Consider the following 17,098-nt stretch of genomic DNA (forward strand, 5'->3'; position numbering starts at 1 on the left):
TTTGCCGAATGGCATATTGCGATATGTTCAGCTCACGAGCCATTTTTCGGCCACTGCGACGCGGATTTCGTTCAATTCGCTTCTTCACTTTTCGAACCATTTCTGCCGATGTTGCTGTTTTTTTTCGTCCACTTCCTTGACGTCGGGCTACGCTACCAGTATCACGGTAACGAGCGATGGTACGAGACACAAAAGATTTATTCACTTTTAAATGCTGGAGGGCTCTAACGATAGCCACTTGTGGTTTTCCAGCCAAATGCAAAGCAATCACACTATCACACTTGAATTCCATCACAAATAACTTTTTTTCTGAAAAATTCCCACCAAAATGCTTTTGTGCGCTTGTAAATAATATAATGAGCTGTCACTAGAATAAATCTGACAGCTGTGGGACGAGCGGTTTAGAAATGACAGCAGTCTGAAGTTGGTTGCAGTTTTTTCATCTCACCTTGTAACTGTAATATTCAATCTTGGCAACTCTGTTGGTAAATGAAAAACAATAAACACAGTCTTAGATGACAGACTGAATGTTTTTGATAGGGTAACGTGGTGCCATATGCGAGTACTGTCCCAACCCACTCCCGTTTGTGATATATTCTGGCAACCGTCAGAAGGCTGGCTGCATTCCGGCTGCTGTCAAAATTGTTCAGGCGAAATTGCGTCATTATCTCGCCGTACGTGTCTTGTTTAATTCTCTTGGTTACTGCATATTGGAGACTTGGGAAATGTGAACAAAACAAACTGCCTCGAGTGGAATTATCATTTAGTTTAATCGGATAGAGGTCTTCGTTAAGGCTTGCTGGTGGTCGAACATATCAAAAATGGCTTCCAGACAATTCAATATTCATGGATTTTTGTTAAATTGTTCAACGTAACCATACTTAGATCTATAATTATTATCTGCTATGTAAATGAGTTTGGAAACTACTCTACTTCTACTCTTAGTGATTTGAGGTCTTCGCAAAGTGCGTGTATACTTTGATGAATATGAAAGGCACTTGAACAGCACGGGAATCAAATTACTGAGTATATTAGATCTGATCGAAATTATAGGTTTTGAAGTGCACATCGAAAGCCTCCAGTGAAAACAGGTATCCTTAAAATAATTTGATTATTTGTGTCTCAATATTGCTATATTATAGAAATCGTGGCATTTTGGAACAGGAAAATAAAAATCAATTAGAATTATTGCTAACAATCTGTTCAATTTGCAATATTCTTTTCTTACGAAGCATTAAAGCACAGACTAACAGACAGGACACTCAAATTAGATTCTTTAACCATATAAACGGTCATTTCGAATATTCCTTTATTTGGGACAGTACTCACATGTGTCATGATGGCACCACGTTACCCTATCAAAAACATTCTGCCTGTCATCTAGACTGTGTTTATTTTTTTCATTTACCAACCGAGTTGCCATTCATACAGAATTACCTGTAATGTATTGATTTGTATACCTCCATGCGAATTTCATGCAGGATACAGATTAATTACATATTGCCAAAACTATATACAGAATTGTGCCTACTTCTCATCCTACAACGCAATACAAAATCGAACCCGTTTTGTTACAATATTTACTTGCTTCTGGTCTGCCGTCACTTAATTTCGGGTGAAAATTACCAACACAATCAAAAATAGTCTAGATGAACAAAGTTGAGTAAAATAAATGTTTACCTTCCAAGATCGCTAAAAAAGTTAAATATATTATCAACGTAATCCAAAAATTTATTGTGACGATTCATTTTCAAATATTTCGATGAAATCAGGCAACCCTGCAAGCAGCTGATCGGTGTTGACAAACGAGGGGAAACCAACTAGTAAAAAAACTTTTACGTAACACAAGGGGTGTACAGATAGTAAATAGTTCGCGCAGTACAATATAGGTGGAACTAGTGCATAACGAAAAATTATTTTTATAAAAATTTACTCATACTGTCATGTCTGTTAGTCTGTGATTAAAGTGAATGTATGTTACAACATATTTTGTGCGGCATGTTTACATATGTTTACTTCCTTCCAAACCTGTATTGTTGCTATGGAATTTTACCGTCATTTTAAAAGGTTTATCGACGCTTATTTACGAAGGGTCAATAAAACTATACACTATTACCACAGACTAACAGACATGACAGTATGAGTAAATTCTTAGAAAAATAATTTTTCGTGATGCACTAGTTCCATCTATATTGTACTGCGCGAACTATTTACTATCTGTACACCCCTTTTGTTATGTACAAGTTTTTTTACTAGTTGGTTTCCCCTCTTTTGTCAACACTGATCAGCTGCTTGCAGGAATGCCTGATTTAATCAAAATATTTGAAAATGAATCGTCACAATAAATTATTTGATTACGTTGATAATATATTTAACTTTTTCTCGATGTTGGAAGGTAACCATTTATTTGACTTAACGTTGTTCATCTAGACTTTTTTTATTGTGTTGGTAGTTTTCACCCGAAATTAAGTGGCGGCAGACCAGAAGCAAATAAATATTGTAACAGAACGGGTTCGATTTTGTATTGCGTTGGAGGATGATAAGTAGGCACAATTATGTATATAGTTCTGGTAATATGTATTAAATCTGTATCTTGCATGAAATTCGCATGTACGTATACAAATCAATACATTACAGGTAATTCTGTATGAATGGCAACTCTGTTGGTAAATTAAAAAAATAAACACAGTCTAGATGACAGACAGGATGTTTTTGATAGGGTAACGTGGCGCCATCATGACACATGTGAGTACTGTCCCAAATAAAGGAATATTCGAAATGACCGTTAAAATGATTGAAGAATCTAATTTGAGTCTCCTGTCTGTTAGTATGTGCTATTACTTAGTTCACTGGTTCACGATTACCGGTCCGATATTTTTCGATGGACATTGTAATCTTGAGTTTATATATCTTTGTCATGACATGTATGAAAAATAAACATGCTTTGGTTCAATGCCAACTAGTCCGAACGATGTGAAGAAAACAAGCACGTTGTTTTCAGTTTTACTTGGCATGCTGAAGCAAGGTAATTTCACTAATACAAAAACGATCTGTTTGTTTCTACCACATTAATGCCGGATACGTCGACAGAACGGTTCAACTAGAATGTTGGCTGAGCGAAGATCTGCCCGCTCCATATCACTGGGTTCGTTTCGGAATCAAGGATGCCACTTCTACATATTGGAATACAAATTGGCGAATTTCCAAAGGACGCTGGCTATTTGCTTGGATCGGGAGATATGAGTTAATTTTTATAGATATTCAAAAAATTGTAATTTTGTGGAACTGCTTTTTTGGTTCACCGGGAAATATAACGTGGAAATTGAGTATAGAAATTAGGGTGTGCAATTTTTTCAAATTTATCTGGCATCACTGTTTGTAAATTACATCAGACCCTGTTAGCTTCGAGCGAAGTCAATCTTCAGTTCAGCAACGCCATCGCACGGCATCACATTCAACATATCATGTCAATTGTATGGGTGCGCAACCCTGCTATTTTGGCGCGCACGAATTTGACATTTTTCTCCCCTACTTCTATGTATAAGATTCGATGCGGGCTCGCCTGGGGGCGACATGCTCGCAAAAAAGGATGTTGCCAATGATTTGTTCGGGAAATGTGAGAGCTGGATATCTTGTTAATATGATGTCTTTGATTACATGCAGGTAAATAAACAATGTTTGTAGAATTTTCATAACAATAAAAACCAATTCAGTGCGTGAAGTACTGTAAATCAAGCATTTTCAGCATACGGCGTTAATATAGTTATCGGAATGCCATCCAGCAGAAATGATTTCAGTCATTCAAAACGCACTTCGGTAAACCGGCGTAGAAATCGAAGTCCCCTAGGTTTCGGGCCTCATGCGCGAAAAGATCTGGATCGAGATATTGCTCAACAATTCAATAAAAAGTTTCGCTTTAAATCATTGGAAAATGGCCCTCCAGTACTCCCAGCGTTGGATAGTGTCTACACCTGCCCCGCGTACAGTATTCCGGCGTTACAGAAAGTTAAGGACGATCTGAACGCTGTCAAAAACCGGTTGAACGATTTCGAAATCAGCGACTGGCATCAACATACACGCCGTAGGTCCTCATTGTTCCGAATTTTGCGTGAGCTAAGGTATCGCATTGGAGGTGAGTTCGTAACACAAGCCTTCGCGAAACTGTATGAATGTGTGGCTGTCTATAAACTGGTTCCCCAAGAGAAGAAACAATTTGCCAGCGTACATCTGTGTGAAGCTCCTGGAGCTTTCATTACCGGATTAAACCACTATCTGAAGTTGAACCATCCCGAAACCACATGGCGTTGGTTTGCCAATACATTGAATCCTTACTATGAAGGGAATTGTTTGGGAAACATGATTGCGGATGACCGCTTCATTTTTCACACGATGGATTCCTGGTGTTTCGGAGAAGATTCTACCGGAGATATAATGCAGCGTCACAATTTGGATGCCATTGTTCGCAGAAGTAAAAAGTTCGACGAGGTAAGTTCATGTGTTTAGATGAAAAAAATATTGTTTATTTGTTGTATTCATTTTTAGGTGAACCTGGTCACTGCTGATGGATCTATCGACTGTCTGGATGTTCCCGAATCGCAAGAGGAGCATGTATCTCGGTTGCACCTGGCAGAAGCAGTCACAGCACTGAAAGTAATAACCGATGGTGGGTCGATAATACTGAAAATGTTCACTCTTTTCGAGCACTGCAGTGTAAATCTGCTTTACCTGTTGTACGTTTGCTTCGACGAGCTCAATGTGTTCAAACCCTGCACTTCTAAACCCGGTAACTCGGAAGTGTATATCATTGGGATAGGGTTTCGCCGGCCGTCCGGTCTCAATGAATACCTGGATAAAATATTTGATAACTTACAATCTGATAAAGCAATGTTCGATGTTAAGCAGATACCCAACGGTTTCATCGATCAAGTCCGGGAGTGCGCATATACATTTATGTTGTTCCAGCAGGATGTGATCGAACATAATATACATTTTTATCAACGGGAAGATATTCTAGAGAATCAACGCCTGGAATGGTTCAACGAAAAACTGTGTGAAAGATTTTTCGAAACATACAAAATAAGGAGAATTCGATCCTCAGAAGCAATACTGTACGGTGTTGATGTGGCCAATGGAATGATCAATATCAATCCTAGAGATAGCAGTGGAACGTATAACGAACGAAGTATGATGAATTCACTTAACGGAGAACATAAATTGAATATGTTGAATGAAAAGCTGAACGAGTTCATACGAATAAAATCATCAATAATGCCCCGGTCCAGACTACGCGATCATTCACTGAGAGAAACAAAATCTTGCATCGAAACAATAGCTTTTAGTAGCGGAAAACCAATTCAAAAGTTATTAAGTAGCAAATTTATCATGATGACATTCGTTAGGTTCCTAACAGAAGTTATTGAATTTTCGACTGAACAATTACATCACCTGCAAGAGCATGATATACTTTTCACATTTGACCGCACGACGTACACACTGGCCATCGACATGAAAGCTTACGCAGCTCTCACCGGCTTCGATTGCTATGAAAAAGATCTGTTTAAACACCTTTACAAATGCATCACTGAGCTTCCTCTGGAGGAAAGTATCGATTACCTGGTCATAGAAAACTGGCTCCTACTGACACAATTCAGCGTTGGGCTGGCTTTTTACTTGAAAACATTCGTATTCGATGACATCGAACCGATTGCGCCTAACAAGATAAAATTTTCCCGACTCAAAACTGACGGAATCGCTAGCTTCCAGTACTTGAACGAAGCATTGCAGTCCGAGCTCAATCGTTGTACTCCTGCGAAAACGGTGCTCGGAATCGTTCCGATCCAGGTACTCTTCGACGGAGGATTCTACTATGCGGTCATCAACTATAACAACAGTTTATGCTTGGAATACTGTTCGCGGTTACTCGCGAAATGAGTTTCTTCGTGTTGGCATCCTATTTTTTCTTTCAGTTTACGAAGGCAATTTTGTTTTTGAATAAAGTACCGGGTTCGCTAGGACAGCGAATTATAGAGAGAATGAATTTGACCGAGAATGAATGAATTATTGAAAATAGTCATTGTTATGTTTTTTATGCATAAAGATAATTGTTTTGAATTATAACGACTGAAGTAATAAATCCAGTTGTTTTGTTATACCGAAAGACCTTAACATTGCATCATTCTGATGCATGTCCAGATTGTTATTCCTAATTTAATAAAAGGTCTACGAAGACGTTTACTGTGTCAAGTATACGTGTTCATACAACTTAGTCCAGGCTTACTTCATCTACACTCTACCATAGATGGATTGCAGAACGTTTCATGCTTAAACACAAAAGGCACCAGCGAAGATTTGGTATTACATTCGTTTTGTGTCATTGAGACTAGTGTAATAATTCCATTGACACTAAGAATCTTACTAGGTGGAGGCTTAAACATATGACAACTGATTTGTAAGACTAGCGCCCCACTGTACGTAAATGATGCTGTAGTTGACGAAGCGGTTTTCAATTCTCATTGCACCTGTTCTATCGTTGAACATCTTCTATCGAACAATGAATGGGTGCGATCTATTGGAATGTCAGACCATTTTAAAAAATCCGTTCTCCTTTAAGAACATTGTTAAAGGAGATCGTTTTTGTGAGCAAGGTCACGTAACGTTCGAATCCATCGTCTGAAATTACATTTAAGGGCTGAGGACAGTACCGTAAAGTGGTAGGTTTTTTGCTATTTTCCCGTTTCAAATTAAATTTTCTTGGAAACGGTGCAGAATATAGAAAAACCTACCTGACAATGTCTTCGAAATTTAGTTGAGAATGTGCTGTGAAATTTTCAGAATGATTCATTGAATTTAGCGTGTTGTATTTTTTTTTCTGACTGAAGAACTGCTGACAATTGGAACGCTCGGAAACGCATACCTCTACTTGTTTATCGGATATCTCGGCTTTGAAGGCTTGTATCATAAATCTACCGTGACAAAGTCTAGATAATTTAGTTTAGATGCGATTAGCACATAAAAACATATATGTTATCGCGATAAAAATAAAGTCTTGTATTTTTCTGCGAAATAAAGTCAGTTTCAATGCATCCGCCATTTTTTTCGCTTTGGTTTCCTGATAGCATTCTGAAAAAGGAGAGAGAAATAAAATTGGCTCGACAAGGCTGCCAAACACACAGACATTCAATCTTTGTGAAAGTTGAATATTTTTTCATTGTTCATTGGAATCCATGTAATGTCCAATCCATACGATAGAGTAATGTGATAAAACTTCTCATCAAAATAATAAAATGTATGCTGGCAACCCGGTACATTTTGCTGATATACGAGAGAGTACTAAAGAAATACGATGCGCAAACGGGAATTGAGCGAGCCACGTGGTCGATTTAAAACTCAACACATGGCGCTCTGTCCTCAGACCTTAAGGGCTGAGGCCATGTGTTTAGGGTGATTTAGAGGGCTATTTTCACGCTTCAAATCTGATTTTCTCAGAAACGGTGACGAATATCAAAAAACCCAACTGACTATATCTTAGGAAATTAGTTTAGATTCTGTGAAAATTTCAGAATGATCCATTGACTTTAGCGGTCGAGAAAGTCTTTTTTTCTGAAGGAAGAATTGCATAGCTGAAAACGCCGTCTTTCAACTTTTTCATTGAATATCTCGCCTTCAAAAGCATGGATCAAAAATCTATCTTGACAATGTCTAGATAATTTAATTTAGATGCGATTAGTGCATAAAAACCTATATTTTGTCGCGATAAAAATGTTATTTTTGTGAAGGTAAGTCGATTTCTATAGACGTATCATTTTTTCTGCTCTTGTTTCCTGGTAACGTAACGAAACATAACAGAGAAATAAAATCGGCTCAGAAAAGCTACCAAACTAGCGGTAGTAGCTTTATTGGATTTTATATGATGTAGTCAAACTTGTAACCGAAAATATCAAAACTTTCTTGGCCACCCAGCCACATTGAGAGTCATTTTGCACATTTGCGAGAGAGCATGGAGAGAAATGTAATACGCAGAACGAGTCACGTGGTTATACGCGACCTACTGGCCTCAGCCCTTAAGCAACGTTTAACCTAGCAATCTTCGAAATTTGCAAACTCTGCATGTCTGCGTTCGCTGATTTGAGACAGTTTTCTAAATAAATTCTTTACGTTACTTTTGAAGTCTTGAAAAAAAGCACCATTAGTGGCTTTGGAGTCCTGGAAAACAATATTTGGCAACGGACGTTTGTATTTTAGGCGCAAGTCAAAGTTATTTGTGAGTTTGAGCCTTGACCTAGAAGAAATCATCACATGAATATAATCGTAACACAAGCTATACAATCACTCATATATTTCAATATTTCATAAATCGCAATATTTGAGTGATAGAAACTATCAAAATACTGTATACGGGATTCATTTCTGGCATTCAGAAGAGCCAAACTGTGAAGTTCTCTACGTTATTAAACACTGTCCGAAACATTTTTCTAGGACGTGATGCAGCCAAATACTAGCTACATTTGCGCTCGTTTTGTGCGAATTTCGTACAGCGAAAATATCACAAAGCTAATCAAAATTATTCTTTATTTGCACTAAACTGATGATTTTTACCTTGGCTGGTTTACGCGATTAAGTAAAATTTGTGGGTAATTTTATCGGAAATCATCCAAAATAATGAGAAGGAAATAGTTCCACCTAGCGATGTCGCAATATCGATCGATAAATCGAGTGATCGATTAATAACCCAGATAATCGAGTAATATTTAATCGATTAGTTTGAAACTAATATTCGATTATTCAGCTAATCGAGTACTACGAAAAATTCTATAACAATAATCAAATAATCGATAAATAACCCAGAAAATCGATGAAAATTCAATCGAACAGTTTGAAAATCATTAGGCTCTCTGACAGCTCACTTACAACCACAAATGCAAATGAGATTGGTTTGTTTTTTTTCAGGAAACGCATGCATTAAACACGATTCAGACGATCAATCAACTTCGGTCGACGTCCAGATATTTTAGCCGAATATTGCTCACATATCCGACGTTGAAATGTTCCATGAACTTGACGTAGTGTCCTTTCAGATTAATTGCATACTATTAATGTTGTTGTTTCGTAATCGTTCCATGCAGGTGATAGTCGCTTGATGCTGCGTGTGAATCGCTTTTACATATTGTTTTGTTTTCATCAGGAAACGTGTTGGCCACCCATTTTTCAGTAGGGCCGCCATTCATTTTTCACCGGGCATAGAAACCTCAATACTCGATTATAAAATAATCGAGTAATTCGAAAACTCCGATATCCCTACACTCAAAATAATAATCATGTTATGTTACTGGATTATGCATTAAACAGTTTTTAAATGCCAGTCTATTAAAACCTACGTGAAAAGTAGGGTGGAAAATATTCACATAACTTTTCACTTAACTATAACATGATTATTATTTTGAGTGTAGGTAAATTGTAAGGGCATTTTCAGGAGTGATTTAGTTCTAGATGCATAATTTATGTCAGTTACAAAATTTAAATCTGGATTTTATAACAAAAACCGGCAGCCCCAGCAGTGTTTTACTCGTGTTTCAAATATACAAAAAATAGAACGGCATCGTAGACCAGTTTTAAATTTGACAGAAGAACTGGTCGAATAAATAAAACTAGAACGGCTTGCTGGGGATACGTTTGTTTCAGTTATATTATAGACCACCCATATGAATCTCGCAGCTGCTGAATTTGCTCTAATGTACTGTTCATATCACATTTACCTATCAGTTCATATCAAATTAAGATACCAGAGAATTACTATTTTATATATTGGTTGAAGTCAAAAGAAAGATTTATATTTATATATATATATATATATATATATATATATATATATATATATATATATATATATATATATATATATATATATATATATATATATATATATATATATATATATATATATATATATATATATATATATATATATATATATATATATATATCTTTGAAACGAAAAATACTGAAAATAAAGAGCAACTAATAACGTCGTGGGATCTCGAATCGGCAAATCGGCAAAACACCGGAAATTCACTTAGATTGTTTGACGTTTGGTCAATTCACGTAAATCTTATGTGATGACTCTATTCATTTCAGGAGATGTTCGTATAACATTCAGTTTCGTCACGTCAAATATTCAATTTGACATTTGAAACCATTTTACGTGATTTATCCACCCGGTGGCACGATTGTCATCTGCATACAATTGGCTTGAAGCAGAAAATGTTGGTTCTTTGGTTCTAGTTCGCTGTCAAATGCTGTGCTGTGTTCACACGTTCACATTTTTCTTCATGCGGCTGCACCAACATAATGAAACGAATTCGATGGAATATAATCAAACTAGAATAAACCACAATTTCTTTTTTTTTATTCAAAGAGAGGTCAAATTACTTGTTTTATTTAAAATACTAGACTAGAGTTATGTTTATATTGGATTTGAAGAAATTAACTTTTGACACCAGTGTAGTTTGATTGTATGGTATGAACGTAGCTTAACATATTGTTGACAACAACGCCATTAAAACAAAATGCGTCGGTTTTAGGAACCAGCTTCCATAGCAGGGGGGTGGATTTATCAAGTGAATCGAACGTGAATTTTTATGTGAGTGTCAGAGATGCCAGGTCTGCAGATTTGTCTGTAAATCTGCAGATTTGGGGTATAGTGCTGCAGACATTTTTTGTTGTGCAGACTTTTGCAGACTTTTGAAATTCTCGCAGACTTTTACAGACTTTTGAAATTCTCGCTGACTTTCGTCTACATTTACAGAAAAATTTGAAATTTCCGCGACCTTTTTTTTTTTTTTGCTCGCCAAGTCAGTTTTGCATGTCATACTTTATAGAGAAATTGCTGCCAGCAAGCCATACTTGCTGACTGCAGATTTTTTTTTAGATTTACAGACCCTGTCTGCAGACATTTGAATTTTTTACCTGGCATCTCTGGTGAGTGTAGCTCCACTCTTCGTTTCTAGCAATTGAACCCACATAATCAGATCTGAATCGATTCCGAATCAATTCCGAATCGGCGAGAAATTTTCATTCAAAATTCCATGTGAAATTCCGAATCAATTCCTACTCCAGTGCAACAACCGATTCCGAATGAATTTCGCCTACAACCGGTTGATTCGGAATTGAGTGAGAAGATGCGGACTGAATTGTCAATTTGTCTTTTTCTTCTTCTTTCCCTATTTTGCACGTTTTCGTGCTGATTTTCAGTTTATTTTTAAATGAAAACATTACATAACTGAATATACACACTTAAATCAAAGATAAACTCAAGATTACAATCCATTGAAAAATAAGCGTCGATAAACATTTGAAAATTACGATAAAATTCCATAGCAACAATACAAGTTTGGAAGGCAGTAAACATACCGCACAAAATATGTTGTAACATCCATTCACTTTAATGCTTCGTAAGATAAGAATATTGCAAATTCTACAGATTCTTAGCAATAATTCTAATTGATTTTTGTTTTTTTGTTGAAAAATCCACTCGATATGTAGCGGAAAACTGCAATTTCTGTCGTATTGAAATTTAAGTTTAATTCTACATAAACAAACATTGTCATAGTTACGACGCATGTAGCAATTCTGCGCTTGTTGTTTTGTTTCAAATAATAATTGAAGTACAACCAAAGATAAATTCAAGATGGAATAGTCTAAACTCAAGATGGAATAGTCTATGATTTCTCATGTACCATTCAAATATGACCCTTCGATGATTTCGCTTCACCGTCAGTTGTACTTCAATTATTATTTGAAACAAAACAACAAGCGCCGAATCGCTACATGCGTCGTAACTATGACAATGTTTGTTTATCTAGAATTAAACTTAAATTTCAATACGACAGAAATTGCAGTTTTCCGCTACATATCGAGTGGATTTTTCAACAGGAAAACAAAAATCAATTAGAATTATTGCTAAGAATCTGTAGAATTTGATGTTACAACATATTTTGTGCGGTATGTTTACTGCCTTACAAACTTGTGTCGTTGCTATGGAATTTTACCGTAATTTTCAAATGTTTATCGACGCTTATAAACGAAGGGTCAACAAAATTACACTATTACTAAGTTCACTGGTTCACGATTAGTGTTCCTATATTTTTCAATGGATCGAATGGGACATTGTAATCTTGAGTTTATCTTTGGTACAACTGACGGTGAACCGAAATCATCGAATGGTCCTATTTGAATGGTACATGAGAAATCATAGACTAAGCATGGTTTGCTTGTTTGTTAAGGGCAACTTGACCCATACTACAGCGGCAGTTTGTAAAAACTTTGAATGCAAAAACCGGATAAATACATTTGTTTTGGAAGAACCGGTTAAATTTTTATCCGATTTTTGCATTCAAAAATACTTATCCGATTTTTGCTTTCAGCCGTTCAATATAATTGCGATTTTTCCTAATAATATTTTGTAAAAATACATACTTTAAGGTATAACTCACGTCACTTTAAAACCGGGAAAAATTCGATTGCGGATAACTTGAAACTGAATATTAATGATCGAAAGCCCGCAGGTAACTCTAGCAACATCTTCAGGACAATCAACAGGATCGGATTTTTATTTTTGTGTAGTTTTTCTTCATTGCATTACGCTGACTAAATTTAGATAATATTTCGCCCTTGTTCAAGGTTGGCAAGATCACGTGACACAAAGTTACGTTCAAAGAGTTTATGTATTGTTTGTTCGATTCTGTCGCCGAATTTTGTCCGGCCACAATTCAGCACCGGGAATCAGAAACAGAACGCCCATTTTCATCATCGAATGTGCGAAGTTGTCTGTCTAGCGTCAAAAGTTTTCTGTTATCAGTCGTTGTTTCCGAAATTCTTCAAATTTTGCCGGGGCTTGATAAAAATCAAACATGATTCGATTCTTGCTATCTCACTATAAGTCGATAGGTTCGCATAAAAAAGATTTCAGTATGAGCGAAAATTCCGTTAAATTCACATGAGTTTTTTTTTGTAGTTAAATATTGTGTACAGAAATTCGGTAAAGTGTCGCGAAAATGAGATGTTCCTATTGTGTGCTGCTTTTGTGTCTACTGATCAAATTGACGTGCTCAGCGGCAGCTCCAACCAGTGAGTAACAAACCCTATCCTAGAAATGCAACTGACGGACGACTTAACAAAAATATCTTTGAGCAGATGATGTTTCAAAACTTGCATTTGTGCAAACACTAACCTGTACCAACCCCAACTGTAAGGCGCAATGCAGAGGACGTGGATATGCTAAAGGAAAATGTCAGATTGGAAGATGTTTCTGTTCATATATTTAATGAAATCACGCGTAATCACCACATAGCTATTTATCTATGCCAGTATGTTAATGAAGTTTGAGATTTCGAGCTGATTGAAAATACACCAATTTTAGTAAACACTACACAAGTCTATTTTTAAAGTTGACGACAGAAAAAAAATTTGCATAGATTTTCTTAGTACCTTGAGCAATCAAATTCATACTTTTTCAGGGTATTTCGAGAAGATGGGATAGAAAAAAAACAATGATAATTGCTTTATTTTCGAGTAGATGTGTTGTTTATATTAAAACCAAATATTTGTTTTATCTTGGACATCTCGAAAAACAGGTGAGTCAAACATTAGCACTGATTCCAAAAGATGCCGAAAACCAGCAAGGCAAACAAACTGATATGACATTGCGTAGTTAATTGCTTTTTTCGGTAACGGTCTTTTACCTTTTTAGAAGCAATTTCTAAGCACTGCATTCCATTGCGGGAATTGATAATCTCTATTTGAACTGCTCTGGGGATCTGATTGCTTTTATAAATACTATATTTACGGAACGGTTTGATGACCTCATTATCACTTATAACGGGGTTCGATTTGGAAATTTGATATGTGGTCTTGCTGAATCTGAAAAAAATCAGTCATTTTAGATATTGCTTAGTCATGGCAGTGACAAAACAAATCAACGTCAGCCAAGTCACATGTTTTCAGCTGTACAAAGAACCGTACCGCAAAACTGCCTTCGAATGACGACGCATCCACGATTGAAGCAGTGCCAATAAATGCAGGGTTTAGAGATGCGATTTGTCTGATATGTTATTATTATATACCCACAAATCGATAGAAAAATAATGATTTTAAGGATTCAATCCATCCTAATTAGTTCCATTCTTCCTTGGGTGGGAACTACCGTAAACAAGAAAATGTTTCCATGACAAAGAAGAACTTTATCACGTTTTGTATTGTTAATTCCTGATTCTGGACAAGTCAAGTTATTGATTATCTGTGATCTGTAATGACGACAATCGAACTTCACACGGAGAACTCACCAATAAAAACCTGTTTTAATTCATCTAGTGGTGTAACGATGCCTTTCTCATATCAATCATACTATCATATATAATACTGTGGTATCAAAGATAAATAATAAATACATGTATGTGCTTACAAATATTAAAAAAAAAATCTGGTCCGTTCCCGGTACCTTCCAAAATGACCGCACTCACCGCTTGGTGGAGCGCGAGATTAATTGCATTGTTATCATTTCGACCAAAGTGTGCCATGAAATCTCAATATATACAAATGAGCTAACGTATCGAAAGGGTTCTCACGGTTTGACATTTGCATTATGAATGCGATGATGGGAACTCAGCAGTGCAACCAATTTATCACCATTGGTGCCAGTTTCACGGAGGACCGTAGATGTGCGCCAAAAAAAGATCGTGACTGTCATGTCTGGAAATTCGTTTGCGGTGGTATTCTTCAAAATATTTTTTTTCGAATCTTGAAGGAATAACTGAAATCGCTTTTCTTGGCCGTCCACTGATAATGACTACCGATTGGAGCAGTTTTGATGTTGATTTAGAATTTTTTACGTTTTTTGTTTCTCCTCTTTAAGTGATGGTATACAATTTTAAACACACTTCACCCTATAAATCCGGAGCCGGAAGTCGGATCCGGATAAAGTTCAGGAATTCCGTATGGGAATATAGGACCTTTCATTCCAAGTTTGAAAATCAGTCAAACCATCGCTGAGAAAAGTTTTCCCATGTGGGAAAATATGACCACTATTGCTGTCTACTGATAACGACTATCAAATGGAGTAGTTTTGAGGTCAGTTTTGAAGATTTATCGAGTGTTTTTTTCGCCCATTCAAGTGGTGGTATAAAATTTTTGACACACTTTACTCTATAATTCCGGAACCGGAAATCGGATAATGATAAAATTCAGAAGTTTTGTATGTAGTCATAAGACCTTTAATTTAAATCTAAGATTGTAAAAATCGGTCACGCCATCTTTGAAAAAGAATAGTACACATATTTTCATTTTTTGCACATTTTACCCCATAACTCCGGAACCGGAAGTCCAATCCAAACAAAATTAAAACATTTTATATGGGATCAGAAGACCATTCATTTGAGTCTAAGATTATGCAAACCGGTTAAGCGGTTTACCCTAAATCAATGTATTTGGCCATCAACTAACCAAATCTGATCAATTTCAAGAATTTTACGGTTATTCGAATGTATTTGATTGAATTTTCCGTGTCATGTATAAAAACACGTCGCTGAAAATGAAATTTTTATACCTATTAGTCTTTAATTCCGGAATTTGGTAGGATTATATGGGGTTATAAGACCTTTCATTTGAATCTACGCTTGTGAAAATTGGATGAGCGGTCTTTGAGAAAATCGATTGCACGTTTTTAGTACATTTTGCACATTTTACCCCGTAACTCCCGAATCGGAAGTCGGATCTAGATGAAATTCAATAGAAACCTATGGGACTACAAGACCTTTAATTTTAATCCTAGTTGTAGAAAATCGGTTGAGCGGTCTCTGAGAAAATCGAGTGCACTTTTTATTCATTTTTTTGCACATTTAATCCCGTTACTCCCGAATCGAAAGTCCATTCTGGGTAAATTTCAATAGCACCCTATGGGACTAAGAGACCTTTCATTTAAATCTCAGTCCAGCCATCTTCGAGAAAATGAGTGCACATTTTTGTTACATACACACATACATACATACACACACACACACACACACACACACACACAAAGAGAGAGAGAGAGAGAGAGAGAGAGAGAGAGAGAGAGAGAGAGAAAGAAAGAGAGATTTGCTCGGTTCGTCGAGCTGAGTCGAATGGCATATGACATTGGGCTCTCCGGGCCTCGGTTAAAATGTCGGTTTTCACAGTGATTGCATAACCTTTTGTCGTGAACACGACTTACTTTACTATGGGGCGCCTTTTCAAAATTTACCCTCAGAGAGAGTGAAAGTTTTTGATCGTGAATATCTCTTGTTGTATCTAACGAATCAACATAATTTTTGCTACATGCCATCGGAAATATGATCACAATTTTATGATAAAATTTTCAGTTGTGTGACATAATCTCAAATAATTCAAAATTAAACTTTTCTGAAATGTTAGGTATAAACGAGTATCAAAGAGAATAATTCATGAAGCGCGTTTGGCTTTCTCGTATTTTGAAAGCTCATAGCTCAGTGATCTGTGAAAGGATTTATATAATCTAACTACCAATAGAATCGAAATTTTTCAATCGAATACACTATTGAAAAACCTGTCTCATTTAACCCATGTCAACACCAGCCAATCAGAACGCGTTCTGAGGAAGAGAACTACACTAAGCAACTTCTTTGTGCTTTCAATCTGCTGTTTGTTTTTCAAAATTTTATTTTGTTTTGAACCTTTGACCTACCAACGACTAGAAATGGCAGTGCAAAAATAAGTTATATATTGCTTTGTATTTTTTGGTCAAATTATGCGTTAATACTTATATCTTGTGACAGAACATTAGCAGAGGCTCTGAAAAGGTTATATCTATAAAAAATCCCAAATTATGTTTAAAATAATGTCAAATTTGATGCTAACATTTGTGTGTATGATATATCATACGGTGGAATATTTTCGTTTAGATAAGATTTCTAATAGTGGTTTTGCGTTTCCCATAATCTTCAACACATAATATGATGGAACTGATGATGGGTTAATATCGTAGTGAGTTCCACAATTTGGTCCTTCTGAAAGGCAGGAATGAATCCCGTACAGCATCCTCATAGTTTCTTTC

General features: G+C 36.2%; 1 protein-coding gene across 1 annotated transcript; it reads left to right on the top strand.

Moving 5' to 3' along the window:
• The first annotated feature begins 3,663 nt into the window (after nt 1–3,663).
• On the top strand, nt 3,664–6,120 carry LOC131437766 (cap-specific mRNA (nucleoside-2'-O-)-methyltransferase 2). Its single transcript, XM_058607323.1, has 2 exons — nt 3,664–4,485; nt 4,543–6,120. Exons 1-2 carry the CDS (start codon nt 3,772–3,774, stop codon nt 5,929–5,931), a joined length of 2,103 nt encoding a protein of 700 aa, XP_058463306.1. The 5' UTR covers nt 3,664–3,771; the 3' UTR covers nt 5,932–6,120.
• Nucleotides 6,121–17,098: the final 10,978 nt, after the last annotated feature.

The sequence above is a fragment of the Malaya genurostris genome, chromosome 3, assembly GCF_030247185.1.
Source record: "Malaya genurostris strain Urasoe2022 chromosome 3, Malgen_1.1, whole genome shotgun sequence".
Classification (NCBI taxonomy): domain Eukaryota; kingdom Metazoa; phylum Arthropoda; class Insecta; order Diptera; family Culicidae; genus Malaya; species Malaya genurostris.